General features: G+C 58.4%; 1 protein-coding gene across 8 annotated transcripts in view; it reads right to left on the reverse strand.

The window, feature by feature from the left end:
• Positions 1-17,721, reverse strand: part of Rgs12 (regulator of G protein signaling 12) — a 90,500-nt gene that overhangs the window by 71,732 nt on the left and 1,047 nt on the right. For 6 of the 8 annotated variants that reach the window (XM_023699987.1, XM_023699981.1, XM_023699967.1 and 3 more), the window contains exons 1-2: positions 7,224-7,266; positions 2,360-4,331 (exon numbers count right to left, since the gene is read on the reverse strand). In XM_023699987.1, the coding sequence (XP_023555755.1) occupies positions 2,360-4,231 (1,872 nt within the window). In that variant the 5' untranslated portion in view covers positions 4,232-4,331; positions 7,224-7,266. Of the gene's footprint in view, positions 1-2,359; positions 4,332-7,223; positions 7,267-14,027; positions 14,062-17,721 lie in introns of those variants that run through there. The other 2 variants (XM_023699972.1, XM_023699971.1) reach the window with 2 other exon arrangements.

Raw genomic sequence — 17,721 nt, forward strand, 5'->3', positions numbered from 1 at the left:
TCTCTGTCTCTGTCTCTGTCTCCTTGATCCCAGCCCCACGAGGCCTGCTCGGCGGATGTCACAGCTCCCACGTCCCTCCACGGCCCCCCACGGCCCTCCTCCCCCCATACAGCCTATGCTGACCAGCTTGTCCACGTGTCACCCTTGCACGCCACCCTCGCCTGCCCAGCCCCCCTGTGCTTCCTGCGCTCCGCTGGATCCTGAGGACTTCCCTGTGCTGTCCACGGAAACACACTCAGGCCACTTTCTACTGCTGCCACCAAAAGCGCAGCGCAGCACGGAACCCGCCTACAGTGCTCTGCGGAACCTCCCACCTCCGGCTTCCCTCCTCCCCCTCGACCTCTCCTGAGGAGCCACCATAGGCCAGCACTGACTAGGGCCCTGGCTGCCGAAGGACATCGGGACCCACCTGGACAGCCACCCAGGGCTCCAGGGGCTCTGCAGCCTCAGGCCACGCCAATCATGGGGAAGCCAGTGAGCACAGTGAACCGGGACACCTGAGTCTGCAATGGGGGTCCAACACGACAGGCACCCCTTCCACTGGGACATAGCCAAGTACAGGTCACAAGGTGTTTCCCTAGATCAGGCCCTCTGCAGTCTAGGCACCAGCACCTCCTCGCCAACTAGAGTGGGTAAGTCAATAGCCACAAACCTTCACTTCCTCCAACTGTCTGGCCGGGGCTCCTGGCCGCTCCACAAGGGCTGGCGGAGGCTGTGGGGCACCTGCCTGAGCTCAGGGTCCCTGGAGACCAGAAAGACAGGCAGGTAGCACAGTCAGAGTGCCTCTAGAACAAGCCATTAAACTGCTGTATCTGACTTTTAGAGAAAGAAAGGGACCTGGGCAGGAGACCCACAGGGTCACACTCTCCACTCAGCTAGGCCAGCATCATTGTGATTACTCTGGGAGGAGACACCTTGGGGGCATGTCCTCACCTCCTCTGATGTGTTCACAAGGAAAAGAAAATAACTAGAGGGAGCCCCCCCCACCAGCCCGGCCGGCCGCCCGGCTCTCGTACTCCCAGCCTTAACTGGTTAGCCAGCAGTCTCTGGAGGTTTTCAGGGCATGTTTTCAGCTGGTGAGAGTCACACCAAGTACAAACAGAGCAAAGGTATTTCCTGCACAAGCCCTCAGGGAACAGCTTTTGGAAACACAGAGCCAAGTGTGGACCTCCCGCTCCACGCCAGCAGGGCCACGCTCACAACCCAGCCAGGCTCAGGGTGGGCGCCACCTTTGGCTGATCAGAGACATGGGTGGGACGCAGGGGCCGTGGTCCCTGGGGTTCGCACAGCTTCCTGGCACATGTACACATAGCTTCTGCTGAGGTGAGGGCCCAGGTGATCCTGCCGCTGTACAGTGTGATCCCAGACACAGTGCGGGTGGCCCTCACAATTTTATTCTTCAGTTCCATAAGACAAAGAACTCAAGTTTACTGAGCCTTCGCTGCCTCAATACCAGGAAATCAGGAGCTAAAGAGCGGGGCAGCACTCGGCATGAAGCCAGAGGAACCGACCCACGGACAGGAGGATGTGCTCCGCGGAGACCCTGGAGAGCCAGAGCCAAGAGCGAGCCCCTCAGGCCACGCCACAGAGGCAGCCCAACTGGAACTCTTCCAGAGGAGGAGACAGGGGACGGAGCCTGGGCAGCAGTCACTAAAGTTACAAACAGAGTGGCCCTGGAGTCACCAACAGAGCAACCCCTGGGGACACCCTGAGATGAGGCAGGCAGAGGCAGATGGGGTAAGAAAAAGCCCAGGCTGGGGGCACCCCACTCACCTCCTCTGCACTGAGGTCACCAAAGGTGCCCACCTGCCCTGGCCATACCATACGAACTGCACCCCTTGCCCTCTGTCTGGGTCCTCTGGGGTTCCCGTCCCCCACAGCTTTTCTCATGCTAATGCATAACAGTAAAAGCATGAGCTGAGCTGTGCCCAGAGCTCCTGTCCGACTCTTCCAGCAGGGACCCCAGACTAGCAGTCAGGTGAGCGGCTCTGCGCTGTGGCCATCTCCTCCTACCCTAAGGTGAAGGCAAGCTGGCGCTCTCCTGGAGCTGCAAGAACCTTCCACCTCAGATGCAGGGATGCAGATCGTGCTGGGAGTAACAGCTCCCAGGGCTGCAGAAGCCGAGCTCTCCAGCATGGCAGCCAGAGGGGCAGGGGCTGGGCCTGAAGCCACCTAACCATCTGCCCAGGACAGCAGAATTGTCAGGGTCAGAGCCATCCTCAGGGGACCAGAGCTTGAGGCTGTGCAGGGCCGAGCCGAAAGCCTTCCTCTGGGCTAAGCGAAAGCATGCTTCATCTGCAGCCGGCCAAGCAGCGCCACCCAGCAAACAGGTCCTGAGCCGCTCCCTGCAGAGGCTTACCTTTTTGTCCTCCTTGGTCTTCCTGACATTTCGAGGAGGCCCAAAGAGGTTCTGCATCCCGAAGGCCTTCCTGGCCCAGTCCCGCTTCTGGGTGCTCAGTGGGGCCTGTGCAAAGCTCCCCTCCACCCGGTAGCGGTCTGCAGGGATCCTGCTCATGGGGGGCGGCAATGTGCCGCAGTTGACACTGGACCAGCCATCTGTGGAGTCCGTGTAAGATTCCTGGTCACTGGCATGGCCACACTGCCACTCCTGGAGCACGTGCACTGGCAGCCACCTCTGGCTAAGCCCGCAGCTAGCCCCAGTGGCACCTCTCTTGGAAGGAGGGACAGAGCTCCGCAGGGAGGCCAGGGCCCCCTCAGGGTGGGAGGCTGACCCCAGGTGCTTGCTTGGGTCCCGGAGCCTGTCTGCCTGTGGGCCAGCCTCGCATGCAGCGGCGCCCTCGGGGCTGTGGCAGAAGGGCCTGCTCCAGGATGCAGCCCAAGCCTGTGAGCCCCTGGCACCTGCCCCTTCCCAGCTGGCACTGCTGCCCGGGCTGGGCCTGCTCAAGCCGCTACCCAGGTCAACCACAAGCACCCGACTGCTCTTCTCCTCCTGGCTGAAATTCCCGAGGCCGCTGTCACTAGTGCTGCTGGTGCTGTTGTTCTGGTGGGCGTCAGCATCACCATCCAGGAAGGCCCGGGCCCGCACACCCTCGATGAGCTCGCCCATGTCCCGATATAGCACGGAGATGAACTGCAGCACTGGCAGCGAGGACGCTGGGAACTCCAGGCAGCCGCTGGTGTCGGGGTCCGCCGTGCACGTGAACCCAAAGCGCCGCGCGATGCCCTGGTGGACCTTGTGGTGGAACAGGTCGGGGTCCACCATGAACACATGGCAGGACGTCCGCAGGGCACCCTCCTCACCCTGGGCCAGGCTCCCATCGTCATTCATCTGCATGGTCACCAACCCAAAGAACCGCCTGTCATCCGGGCACACGGCACTGAACGCTAGCTTCTCCGCCGGGTACTCAGCCACGACGCAGGCCTTGTCAGAGCACAGCAGCACGCGGTCATGCATGACCTTCATGGTGACCAGCGAGTGGATCTTCTGCTCCGCTCGCAGGCGCCGCATGCAGCCACGGATGGCCTGCAGGCTGTCCGACTCCAGGTTAGAGCTGGTGGAGGGCAGTTCAATGGAACCCAGGTAGCCGACAACCATGGCCACGTTCAGGATGCTCGCATCTAGCGTGAAGCTGTCCAGGTTTTCCGGGCCAGCACTGAAGACAGAGTCATCAGGGATCACTCGCGCCAACTCCTTGGAAAGCAGGCCAGGGTGCACGGTGCTGGGACCATCTTCCAGGCGTGCCGCAGCCGACTCCGACAGGGACCTTTGCTTCCCCTTTGAGGGCTCTGAGCTGCTCATGCAAAGGCTCGGGTTTTCAAAAATCATGCTGAAAATGCCCCCCGACTGCATCTCCTCCACAACCCTCTCTGCCCTGTTTATTCCCAGGGCCTTGGAGCCGAGCCTGGGCCGCGGCCAGCCCTTTCCCTCGCAGAGCCCACCCTCATCGTCGCTGGAGCAGGCCTCGGGGTGGCTGGCGCCTTCGCCCACAACCAGGCGCAGCACCCCAGAGCACTCCCCAATGAGCTTCAGCACATCCTCGTGCGAGGCCTTCTTCACGTTGATCTCATTGATGGCAAAGATCTGGTCCCCTGCACGGAGGCCAACAAAATCCGCGGGGCTGCCCCGCATGACTCCGCTGAGCACACAGGGCGCCTGCCCCGAGAGCATGAAGCCATAGCCGGCGCGGCCTCGGGCCACCTCCACGCTCCGCACACGAGGGGACACAGGCCCAGGGGTTGGCCTCTTCCCTGGCTCCCCTGCCCTGTACATCGTGGGGAGCAGTCAGCCCCAGGAGCATGTCCAGCTACTCCAGGGAACCCAGGCCTCCGGGAACGCTAGATGTTGCCGCGTGCTCTGATGCAGTAACATCCTATGGAGGAAAAATAAACAGCTTGTTACCAAGAGCCTGGAGTTCTGCTGCTTCCTGGTGTTGCCTGACATAGAGACAATTGGGTCCGGGTGAGGCGACACACACTTTTAATTCTAGCTATCAAGGAGGCTGAGGTAAGAAGAATGCAAGTTCCATGGGGCTGGAGAGATGGCTCAGTGGTCTAAAGCACCTACTTGGAACAAGCTTAGCAAAGCATCAGGGACCACGGTTCAATCCCCCAGCACCACATGCCAGCCAGCCCCGCCCCCTGGTGGGCTGAGCTGGCCACACACACACACCACACACACACTCTCTCTCTCTCTCTCTCTCTCTCTCTCTCTCTCTCTCTCTCTCTCAAATAAATAAAAAAAAAAAAAAGTTTAAAAAAAAAAAAAAAAAAAAATGCAAATTCCAGGCCAGCCTGGACAACCTAAAGAGATGTTATCTCAAAATGAGAATTTTAAAAATGACTGTGGACATAGCTCAGTGGTAGAGCACTTACCTGCCACGTGTAAGGCCCTGGGTTCAATCCCCACTGACACACACAGTGTGTGTGTATGCACACATGCACACACAAGAAGTCATAATAAGAACTCCATAGGCTGAGTGTGGTGACACGGAACTCTGGGAGGCTAAGGCAGGGGGACAGCGAGCTTGAGTACAGTCTGGACAACCTAGTGACTTAGCAATACCCAGTTTCAAAATAAATACTAAAAGATGTAGTTCAATCCCCGGTTCCGCAAAAAAAAAAAAAAAAAAATAAAAAAATAAAAAAAAAAAAAAAAAAGATGTAGCTCAGTAAGAAGGCCTTAGGCTTACAGCTCAGTACTACAAAAAGAGAGAGACAGAGGAAGAATGGCCCTAGAGAAAGAGTCCCCAAAGAGCACCTAGCTACCTCATCAGCATCAAGGCGGCGGAGGGGCAAGCGTACCCTGAAGTCGGGGCTAAGGACCTCTACCAAGGTGGCGGCCTCACAGAGTAAGCAGCTCTCCTGGCTGTGCCTGAGGGGCTCTGAAGGGTGTCCCCAGTGTCAGCGGCTGAGGTTGAAAAGAAGCCTCGGCAGGCAGCATCCCGGGAGCCCTGCAGGTCCCCTCCACCTTTATCACCTCTATCTAACTGCAAACACCTGCTCCTGAATGTTTTCCCTCTGGATGGGGTCACCTCATGTTCTCTCAAACCTCATAACCTCCTAACAGCTAATTTATCTTGAACAAGGAGCCAAGTGGGAAAAACACATTATTCTGAAACAACCTCAATCAATAAAACAACAGTGGTCAACCAAAAGAAGAGACAAAAACACCCAGAAAAGCAAAGACATGGAACACTCATTTAATTGTTCCCCAGGCCACAACTTAATTTTTTTTTTCGTATCTTAGGGACGGGTCCACAGGTGTTCAGGGTTTCACTGTTAGATCAGACTCATAGTGATCCGCCTGTTTACAGCCTCCAAAGAGCTGGGATTACTTGAAGGCATCCTGAGCAGCCCCCCCCCCAAAAAAAAAATTCCTTCTGCCATTTTGTGGGCCAGGGAGATGGCTCAGTAAAATAAGCACTTGCCTGGTGAGCACAAGGACCTGAGTTCAATCCCTGTTTCCAGGAAAAAAAAAAAAAAAAAAAAAAAAAAAAAGGTGGCATTACAGGTGTGTGCAACCACACCCAGTCTCAATTGCCATCTCAGTGCACCCCAGGGGAGCGGGCCGGAAGGGCAGGCCCTGGGATCAAAACCCGGTGGTGTTTGTTTGTTTGTTTTGGCTGGCTCAGGCTGCCTCATTCAAGGGTCAAGGCATCTGGAGCTGGGGACTGACAGAGGTCCCCTGCACCAGCCTGCATTAGCCTGCACAGGCACTTCAATAACTGCGCTAACCTGCAAGCCAACTTCAAATGTTTCAGCATTGGTTATCATTGGAGACAGACCTGTGTCACGGTCCCCAAGGCCCCCAACCAGCGACTGACCAGGGGATAAGTCCCACCCACATGGGGCTAAGATGGACGCAGGGAAAGTCAAGCAGGAGAAGGCACAAGGGCAGAGTCCGGCCAGCTCCAGGGCCCCCTCACTGGGGTCACTCGGCACGCGTGTCATCCCTAGCAAGGAGCTGTGACAGTGTGGGGCGCCCGCTGGGGCCGCGGGGTCCAGGGCTTTCACCCCCGCCCAGCAGGCAGGGACTCCAGATGCCAGTCTCTGCAGTCAGCTGGGCGCAGGTGGGCCTCTAGGACTGCGCCGGGGCTGAGAAAACTCCCTGGCAGTATGTGGGGACAGCGTAAAATAGCAAGCCATCGCGTAAGTCGCTCAGAGCCGGGGCAGCAGAGAGCACATTTCCCAAGCCGCTCCTGCGGTTGCCAAGTTAGAAGCTGCTGTCGTGTCCGGGCAGTTTCCGGTCCCAGAGCTGTAAACAGATTCCGTTTACGGACCTTGAAGCCAAGGAGCGGAGCGGCAGGGTGCAGCAGGGCAACCCCCCGAGCCGACCCCTGACGCGGTCTGAGGAAGCTCTTACACTCAGTGCTGAGACCCAACTAGTGCGAACAACTGAGAGCAGAAGCCTTCTTCGGCTCGCGGTCTGAGAAATTTCAGCCCATGCGCCTCAGGCGCAAACACAAAATGACAAGGAGAGGCACGGCAGAGGAGAGGCAGCCAAGGCTAGCAGGCAGGCTGCAGAGAGCAAGGGGGACCAGGGTGGCAGAGGAGCCCCACCTAATTCCTCTGGGGACAGAGCTTTTCCAGGCCACGCCCCATTCCTGCAGACCACGCCCCGTGCCCGCCTCCTCCCCACGCCCCTCCCCGCCCTAGGAACCCCTCCCCCCCCCCCTGCACACAGTGCGGAGGCCTAAGGGAGACATACAGGCATTCAACACAAACCACACCCTTCAGCTCCGAGCCCCCAAAGGCTCACACACCTTTTATGCAAAGTGCATTCAGAGCGCCTAAGCCACACAGGTCCGGGTCTACGGGCCAACTTCGAGGCCCTGCGGAAATTGGAAAGTAAGGTGCAGCACACCTGTAATCCCAGCACTGGGAAGGCTGAGGCAGAAGGATCACTAGAGCTTGAGTCAGTACAGGACACAGAATGAGACTATCCAAAACCTCAAAATGAAACCTAAGTCAAACACCATCAACACACAATGCTGCAGGGCAAACACTTCCATCCAAAAGAGAAACTGGGATGGAATGCAATGGGACCAAAGCAGGACAGGAACCCAGCAGGGCAGATCTGAAGCCCACAGCTGTGTGTGTGCCCAGCCCCTGGGCATGCTGTGCAGGGTCTCCTGCGGGCATCCGCTCCTCAGGCAGCAGGAGGGACCAAGCCCAGAGGGACCCACTGCACTCAGCACTGAGGCCTCCACAGGTCTCCTCCAGCCCAGCCTGGTCAGCAGGGGGCCACCAAGCCACCTTCTCTAGCCGGGCGAGGGTCGCAGCCCCTGCCAGCCCACACTTGCCTCTCACTAACACGTCCCAGCCAGCACCACAGCACCCCATCAGCCAGCTGCTCTGCCCCACACAGACTGGAACCTGTGGGCCCCATGTCCCCCTCCTGTCCCCTCGTGCAGCCTCACGAGCACCCCAGCCCTGGGCCCACCTGCACAGCCCTCCTGAGAGCCCAGGCTCTCTTCCCAACCCACAGAGGCCGCGGCCCGGCCTTCTTGGCACAGGGCAGCCTGATGCCAGCAGGGCTCCCCAGGCAGGTGCCCATATCACCAAGGGCACTTCTGGGCCTCGTGACGGCCACAGTAAGCTCCGGTCTCAGCCCAGCACCCGACAACAGCAAAGCCTCCATCTGCAGGACCCTAAGACAGCACCCACTGAACACCCAACTCCCACGCTAGGCGGCTGCAGGGAGCCCATAAGGCCACAGCCAGATGCCTGGGCCCACCCCACCTTGGCTGGGCCCTCTCCTGGGCAAGACCCTCCTCCATCTCCTCTCTGCCGTTCTTCCAGGTCCAGGTGTGCCCTGGTGCACACCCTTGGGGCTGGCAGTCGAGGCTGGAGGGTTCTGCAGGCCTGTGGTGTCTTGAATGTCACCTGCTCCACTGAAACTCATGCTCTGACTTCACTCTGCAAGGGGGCAGGGTAAGGTGGGCCAGGAGGAGTCGGAGTAAGGCTTTTCCTGGAGCTTCCAAAGAACAGGTGGTCAGGTGTCCTATCTCCTCTGACACACACTCCTGCCACAGGTATCATTGCTATGTGTGACACAGCTGGAGGCCACCAGCTAGGGTGGTGCAAATGTGGTCCTCCAGTGTCCAGCACTGTGGGCTAGACATACCTCTACCCTGCAGTGGACGTGGCTCAGGAAGGGGCTAAGACGGGGCTCTGCAGCAAGTGCCTGCACAGGCTGGAAATGAAGGGCTGGGGTCAGAGCCCAGTCACCCACGCGTCCCTCCAAAGCCACTGTTCAGGGCCTGGTCCCCAGCCATGTGCTGTCGAAGTGATGGCACCTTCAGGAGTGCAAAGCCACCTCACCACAACCCAGGGCAGCAGTGCCAACCACAGCAGACTGAAGCCTCCAAACCCAGGGTGCAGAGAAACCCACTTCCTGAGCGACTGCCTCGGAACCTTTGGCAGAGCGATGGGAGTAGGCACGGCATACTCTCGAAGTGTTCTGTAAAGAACCTGCACTACTTGTGCAGTAAGAGAAGACAGTCCAGGAGCCCTCACGCGCTGCCCAACTCCCAGCTGTGTGAAACCTCACGAGGGCTCCCTCTTTGGATCTGCAGCACTGCACCGGGCACACCGTGAGCAGGGCTGTGCTGTCCACACCCTGCAGCCGCACACTCGTCCCCTCATGCTGACCCTCGTCCTGAAGGGCAGGAGGAGGGAACTCGGGCAGCAACCACCTCAATCGGCACACCTGGACGGTGAAGGGACAGAGGGAGGACCCCAGGCAACATACTGAAAACCACTGCGCCCACTCGAGGGCCTGGACAAGAGCCATGGCCCCACCGGCCGTCCCCCGCAGGCACAGCTAGGAGCCACAGGTTCCAGCTGCGGCGTCCCCACAGAGCTGCCTGCCGGAGGAGAACATGGCGTTGGTCCACTGCCCGGGGTGCTGGGAGCACACGTGGCTCGCTGTACTCCCAGCCGAGGGATCTCTACCCCGGGAAAAAAGCGGTCGCTCACGAGCATCTGCAGAGGCCAGGCCCAAAGGACAGCATGTCCAGGTGGTAAGAAGCCCTGACTGCACCAAGGAGCCCAGAGGGCACAGCCACCTGGGTCCCCAGGCCCCACAAAGCTCCTCACACCTGTCCCCTCCTCCGAACATGTCATCGCCATCTGCTGCTGCCCATGGTCCTCATGCCCCTCGCCCTGCCGCAGTGTAGGCAAGGCTGCCCGAAGGTGCTGCCAGGCCACTCTGAAGGGGTGGCCCCCTGCATGCCACTGGGCTTCTTGCTGATGCCACCAGCAAGCAGTCCCCAGGCCCAGCTCTGTCCTCACGGGGACACCAGCCAGATTCCAGGAGACCACAGGTTTCCAGGGAGGTCTCAGTGGAGCTTCAGGCCCAGAGGCAGCACAAGACAAAGTGGGCCTCAGAGCCCGAAAGACTTCTGGCAGAAACAGGGTTCCACTGTGAGCCTGAGATGTCTTGCAGAGGGGGGCCAGGGCGGGCGCCAGGGGCCAGGGAGCTGTGGGGACACTGTCCAATCATGATGTCCCAGAGGGACAGTCCAGGGGCCAGGCTCGCTCCCAGGACTGCTGGCCTGCCCCTGCTCTCCCTCTCCGGGAGGGAGAGGGCCTCTCTCTGCCAGCCTGCACCCTGGGCATGGGATAGCAACCGCCAGCCATTTCATCTCTGGGCGCCATGGCCAGGCACTCCCCCCACTCAGAGCCCACTCACAGCTGGACCCAGGCCCTGGAGTGGATGCCGTATGGGCCAGGCCTGGGTACAGAGACAGGTGGAGTAGAGATGGGGCCACCGAGATACCCTCGACCCACTTCCAGGGCCTCTCCCCAGACCCAGCGATCCACATCTAACAGAACAAGTGCCAGGGTGGCACGCTGCTCCAAGACTAGGTTACAAAAACACTGTGGCTCCTGCCATTCACAGGCCTCTCTCCCTCACACCGAGAAGCTGCCAGGTTGCAAGCTGCCCTAACAATGTGCCCAAGGAGACGAGGAACAGAGGTCCTGGCCAGCCGCCATCGAGACAGCCTGCCAGTCGTGGCTGGCTGTGCGCGGGATCTCCCAGGCCGCCCCCACCAGGGCAGTGGGCCCCAGGAGAGTGAGCCAGGAAGCAGCTCCTCCCCTGACACCTGGACCCAGGCGCGTGAGGCCTCAGGCTGCTGCCCACTGGTGCCGAGATAAGTGACGCTGGCTGCTCCGAGCTGTGATGCCACATGCGTGTGGTCTGTGGGTGGACAGCAGGTCACAGGATGCAGACCTGACCTGCGCCTTGGCAGAGACCCTTTCTGCCACCAGCACATGAGGCAGCCCTGCACTCACGTCTGGGACAGGCCGTGTTAAGCATTTTCCAAAGCGCTCCGCAAAACCACGTCCACAGTGGAGTGACCAGGAAGTAAATCACGCTGCACATGCAAGCAAAATCGATGACAGCATGGGGAGAGAGCACAGCTCCACCACAGGGCCACCTCCCTGGTCATCACCTCACAGGCCAGGCACAGGAATCCGTGAGACACAGCAGGGAATGCAGGCTCAGAGAGCTCACAGTGGCCACAGCTCCGGTCTGGAAGACAGCCGCCAACCAAACCCCTTGCCGCAGGTCTCAGGGCAGGTCTCAGTGCACGGGGAGGCCGCTCCATTGCCCCAGGCTGAACTGGACTCCTGACGCGGGGCAGGAGGTCAACAGGACCTGCTGCTGCTGGCCTGTGAAGCTTTCACCAGGTCGAACAAACAGGACAACGCTAAAGTGCTCTAGAGCTGGTCATGGTGGCACAAGCCAGTAATCCTAGCACTGGGGAGGCTGAGGCAGGACTGCCATGAGTTTGAGGCCAACCTGGATTACCTAGTGAATTCAAGGCCAGCCTGGACTACATAGTGAGACCCTGTCTCAAAAAAAAAAAAAAAAAGAAAGAAAGAAAGAAAAAGAAAACTGTTCCAGTTGAGTATTTGGAATCATGAGAGGCCCGCTGCTGTCCCCCACTGCCCGGCACCCAGCTCTCACGGTGGCCCAGCTCAGCACACCATGTCTTCTATCACTCTGACTTGTACCACACCTGATGCCACCCAATGGCACCAGCACCTGGCCTCACCTTTCTCCTGGCCAGCAGCCCTGCTCTGCTCCCTCCTGGCTGCTCAGCTACCGCCTTCAGCCCTGGACACGGCTCCTGGCCCAGGCTACCCTGCTCCCTCCTGGCTGCTCAGCTACCGCCTTCAGCCCTGGACACGGCTCCTGGCTCAGGCTGCCCTGTGCCCAGACACTTCACCAGCAGCTCCTGTGGCAGTGCCAGGGACACAGATACCCCCAGGCCACTCATCCAGAGAGACACGGATGGATGGACAGCCTGAGACGTGCTCCCCAGGGACCAGGCACCTGGGCCCCAAGCCCCACCATGCCCCTGCAGGACAGGTCGGCTCAGGGCCTCCTGCTGCAGAGCTGCCAGACTGTCAGAGGCTGTGAGGCTTGAGACGCAGCCGAGGCCCAGAGCGACACGTGCCCTCTGACGACCCACAGTAGTGCTACCAGCCAGCCCGAGCTTCCTGCTGGCTCTGAGCCCTGAGCTTGGCCTTCAGGCCACAAGTCTGCACAGTGATGGCCACCTGGGACCCAAGGTCAGCTCCTTGGCCACCGAGGCCCAAGCCACTCAAGGTTTCCATTCCTTCTTATTTGAGTTTCCCTTTTTAATCTCTATTTGAACTATTTCCATTGTAGCTTTAAATCTACACAAAGACTATAAATAGAGTCGATGGATTAGCAGGAAAAACCCTGGACACCCAGCTCCACCCCACTTGGTCTGACTTCAGATAAATGACAAACAGCCTCAGTCTACATGAGCTCCGAGCCCAGCACAGCACAAAGGGCGACCGTCCTCTCCTGTTTCCGCTGCCTGTCCCTACTCCCCTCACAGTCGGTGGCAGGCAGGAGACAGGCCAAGTCCCCGGCCTTAAATACCTTAGACCCCCTGCCCCAGCCTCCCTTGTGTAGATACAAACTGTGGTGCAGAAAGGTGTTTTGCTCCAGGCCAAGCCTGGCAGCAAGGGTGGGGGAAGACAGTGTCAAAGCCGGTGGCGGTGTCTTCCCTCTCAGCCTCAGAAGCATGGCTGGAGCCAGGTGCAGGAGTCAGCTGTCTGCTAAGCCGAAGAACAGCCCTCAGTACTCTCTTTCAGGGGTGCATATCTGAGGAGGGCAGTCTCCAGGAAGGTAGCCAGTGAGACACCCTTGGGACCCAGAGGCAGGCTCTATTGGGGCAGGAGCACTTTCCCTGGTCACTCGCCTCTCTGGGTAAAAGAAAGCAAACCACAAGAACCAGACTAGGGGCCGGGGAGATGGCTTAGTGGAATAAGTGCTTCCCTGGCAAGCACAAGGACCTGAGTTCAAACGCCGGTTCCACAAAAAAAAAAAAAAAACAGACTAGGCTACAGACCAATCCTAAACCATAAACCAAGCAAGCCTTACGTGTCTCCATGCATAACAACCTCAACCAGGACCAAAGGTACAAGCTCACGAAGCCATGGGCAGACAACAGCCGTTGAGGCAGCCGAGGACCGCAGACACCACGGTGGTTCAGACATTCTGTTGCACATGACCTCCCCCAGTGCTCCCTGTGTCAGAGCGAGTCCTGTCCTAAGCCGCACACAGCTGCATCTGAAGGTCCCAGGGAACTCTGAGACCAGGCAGAACCAGGATGGGTACCCCAGAGCAAGGAGCCCCAGGGAAGGAGTGCACAAGCACAGGGGCTGGACGCCTCTCAAGCGGAGAGGGAAATGTGAAACATGCTCCCCAATTCTGCCCAGGTCCCCAGGCTGTCCCAGCACAGGGAGACACATAACAGCACAGGGAGCACAAACAGACCACAGCAAGAGTTTCAGTTTGAGCCTGGACAAACCAGCTCCAAGAATCAAAGTCAGCTCTTCAGAAAAAGTCAGAAGTCACCCACAAGGATCATCCACAATGTCCAGGTCACAAATAAACACTGCCAGATGTTTCCAGATGCAACTCTGATACCCGCAGGGAAAGGAGGGGCAGTGTCCTGTAGCTCTAGGGTTCAGTGGGCTCAGCCTCAAGCTCCAGAGCAGGACAGCTTGGCAGGAGGGCCTGGCAGGGGACAACTGCTCCACCAAAAGCAGAGAGAAGAAAGGCGCTGGGGATAAGAGCACCCCTTCCTGGTCATGCCTAGTGACCGCCTCCTCCCACCAGGCGCCATCTCCTAACCCATGGGACTTCCGGGGGCTGTTTTAGATCTAAACCCTAAGAGCTGGTAGTATAATCGGCGACCACAGTCGCCGGCTGCTGACCTGCCAGGTGCCCAGCTCAGCGACAGAAAACAGATGCTATCATGGGGCTGCAGGGTGCCAGGAAGAGATGAGCCTAGGGGTTTGGGGACAAGAGATGGGGGATGGGGGGACTCACGCAGACAGCCAAGGGGGAACAGCTTCCGACTTCCCCGTGTGCTGAAGCAACACACCCGAAACCAAGAGCATAAATAACTCTCCAGCTAGACTTTTATACCCAGCTAAACGCAAAGGTAGCTGAAAAGTAAAATAAACATGCTTTCAAGGTCAAAGAAAGCAAGCTACACGGCGCTTCTTACATTTCCAAAGAGCACAAGTAGAACTTCAGAGAACTGCAGATCAGCACTCCACTGAGCGGGCCGTGGCGGTGAATGCCTATAATCCCAGCACTGAGGAGGCTGAGGCAGGAGGACCATTGCAAGTTCGAGGTCAGCCTAGGCTACAAAGTGAGTCCAAGCCCAGTCTGAACGCATAATGAAACGCTGTCTCAGAAAACCCAAAAAAATCCACCTCCACTGAGACTCCATCCTACCCCCACCAAAATGGCTGTAAACAAGGATACAAAAAACAAACAAGCAAACAAACAAACAATAAGTGGGGGGACAGCTTCTACACTGTCTATAGGGTTGTATAAATTAATACAGCTACTACGATGGAAATCAGTAAGAAAGTTCCTCAAAAACTAAAAGTAGAGCTACCGTTTCCATCTGATCCAGCTGTACCACTCCTTGATACACACCCAAAACGAAGGGAGCATACGGCAGGGACCGGCATACCCATGCTTCGTGTGGCACAATGAACAACAGCACAGTACAGAGCCAGCCCAGGTGCCCATCAGCAGATGAACAGAGCCATAAAGGAATGAAAATCATCACTTGCAAGAAGATAATGGATCTAGATAATGGAGCATCATGTTGAGCAAAATAAGCCAGACTCAGACAAACATCACCCGGTCCCCTGAATGTGTGGGACCCTGCAAGAGGAGAAAGCAGAAAAGGGAATAAGGGCTGGGGTGTCAGGGTGGATAGTGTGGGGTGTGGGTGAATATGCGAAAAATATACTCATTAAAACTCCCCAAAACATGAAATTAGAGGAAAGGGTGAGGCAAGGGGGTGAGGGGGCGAGGTACCAGAGTCCATCATGTGTGTGTGGCTCTGAACCCGTTTGTCTATGGAGCCAACTCTAAAAAGTGAAAAAGAAAATGAAGTAGCACCTAGCAGGAGTGAGCCATGCGTGGCGGGGAGTCCTCGGACGCAGGATCCACCACTGAGCCGCCGGGCGCTCTGAGGCCCAGGGAAGGGACTGGGACAGCAGGGTCACTGGCTCTGATGCAACCGTAACAGCACATGTGACCCACAGGCCCAGGGAGAAAGGAGCTGTGCTCCACCACGCAGCTCAGATGGAGTCGTGGCGCTGTGCTGCGACAGTGGTGACATAGCCAGGAGAGGTGAGAGCATTAGGAGGGGACACGGGAAGGAGAGAAGGGCAGGTGGCATTGAGCACCAGGCACAAGCGGGCAGCTCCGATGGCAGTGGACCCCTGAGGAACAAGCCATCTGGCGCCAGAGGGTTAGCCATCACCAGTGTCCATGAGAATGAGCAAGCCACTGCCACGGGACATGGGAGCCCAGAAAGCCGTGTAAGCAGTGTGTGTGTGCGTGTGCGTGTGCACACGTGTGTGTGTGTGTGTGTATCCGGATGCCTGTGTGGATGAGGAGAAAGCCAGGGAAGGGTGCGTGTGGTCAGGGTCCCACGATCACAGGGTTGGGACAGCAAGGCTGTGGGAAAGAAAGCAGAGGGGAAAAACAATAAGGGACAAACTCCACATCCCTTTCTTTCATTTAACCCCAGGCCGGACAGGACGAGGGAGGCGGGCTCTGAGCCAGGGCTCGAGGGACAAGCTGGGAGCCACACTTGCCATGTGCAGAGCCCAGGTCAGCCCGGGTCTGCCGTGGAACTGAAGCCACCACCGCCAAAGTGAGCATGGCATGGGCCCCACAGCGGTCACTGCCATTTCCCCTGGTCACCTGTCCCCAGGACAGCACCCACTCACTAAGAGCGGGGCAGTGAAGCAATGAGGTCCCAAGGGCAGGACACTGAGGAGGGGAGCCTTGGGTGGGCAGAAGAGTGGCCTCTAAGGGTCCTCATCCAGATCAGGGACCATGGGGACCCACTTAGGACAACAGAGCCTTTGCGATAAAGGGCAGAGAGGTCCCAGATGGAGAGGGCTGCTGGGTCACCTGGGCAGAGGACCGTAGTCAGAAGGCTGGGCACACAGGAAGCAGGGGCAGGGCAGCAGAGGCCTATCCCGGCCTCTGGCCTCAGAACCGGGACAGAACACATCTCTGTTGTGGAGGCCACTGCAAGTTCACCGGCCCCTGCTTCAGTGGTGACAGGAAAGCAATACGGGAGTACACAAATGTTCACCGGATGCCACCAAATTTAAGTCAGTTACAAAATGCCCGTGGCTTCCTCAGACTCCGTGGCCCACCTCAGGACACACTATCCCACAACCTCCCTTCTGCTTCCAAACAGCAATAGAAATGGTCCTTCCTTGTGACCTCACACCCCTCCTCCACACTGCAACTCGGCATCTTTGGCCACCCAGCCCTCTCCCAACCCCTCCCTACAGCCAGCCTGGTCAAGGCTTTTCTTTGGCCCTCCTGAGTCCAGCCTCTGCCCCTCTGCACCTCCCTGCCCCTGAGCCTTGGGCCCTGTCCTCTGTCTCCCAGACTAGTATCTAAGCTCCAGAGGGCAGGTTCCAGCCAGCAGGCTTCAAGTCAAGATGGGGCTTGCAGCTGATAGAGAAGACCTGGACCCTACGCACCTGCTCCAGTGCCCTCACCTGCAGGTGAGCAGGCCACCTGCTCCTGCCCGGGCCTGTGCCCTGCCCTCAGCCACACGGGCCTTGCTACAACCCTGCAGTGCCCCAACCACTTATATGCACTTATATTCTAGTTTTTCAGAGAAAGCAACCTCTCCCGGGTCGTGATTCCAGAGCCCGGGGCATGGGGCATGGCTTCCGTAGCCCTTATCCAGTCTCAGCCCCAGGAGGCCACAGGGCTCTCCCCAGGCAGCCTCCTGCCTCCGCCCCCCACCCCTCCACATCCCTCACCCCCATTACCCCCACTGACACTGGCTGGCCCCAGGGTGCACCACAGGTCCCAGGCCTCAGAGAAGCACAGCACTGCCTGAGAATAACCCACAGGCCCACAAGGAGCACTCAAGAACTACAGCTCTGTAGACGGCCAGCCGAGCAGGAAACCAAGCATAAAGAGATAGTCACCCGCCCAGGCAGGGGAGAGGCTGGGTCCACCATGGGAATGGTGCCCATCCACACTCCACAGGTCCAGGCCTAGCTCTGTGCACACTCCACAGTGTTGATGGCCTTCTGTCCACACCTCTCAGATCCATCGACACCCCAGGGGTCTGGGTCTCTCTGTCTATACCCACAGGGTCTCAGCCTCTGCTTACACCCTCAGGTCTGAGTTCCTCTGTCTACACCCACCAGTATGAGTATCTCTCTGTCTACACCCAAGGATCTGAGTCTCTCACTGTCTACACCCACGGGTCTCACTACACCCACGGGGTCTGAGTCTCTGTCTACACCCGCGGGTCTGAGTCTCTCTCTGTCTACACGCACAAGTCTCAGCCTCTGTCTGTCTACACCCGCGAGTCTCAGCCTCATCCACAACTCTGATCCCTCACCGTCGTACACCCCACAGCACTAAGCCCCTGTCTACACCACACCGATCTGAGCCCTCTTCTCATGGTACAACTGAGTCCCCGTCAACACTTCCACAACTCGGCGCCCCCTGGTCTACACCTACAACTCCCTGCCCTGCCTGTCACTCCCTGGAGACTCCGGCGTGCGGGTCCCTGGAGACGGCCTCCGTCCAAACAAAGCCCGCTGAGAGCAGAAGGCCAGGGTCCCAGCGCCCGCCCCGCCCGGCCCGGCCCGGCCCGGCCCGGCCGACCACCAGGCTCCCGGCCG

Source organism: Octodon degus, unplaced genomic scaffold (assembly GCF_000260255.1).
Source record: "Octodon degus isolate 3935 unplaced genomic scaffold, OctDeg1.0 scaffold00006, whole genome shotgun sequence".
Lineage (NCBI taxonomy): Eukaryota > Metazoa > Chordata > Mammalia > Rodentia > Octodontidae > Octodon > Octodon degus.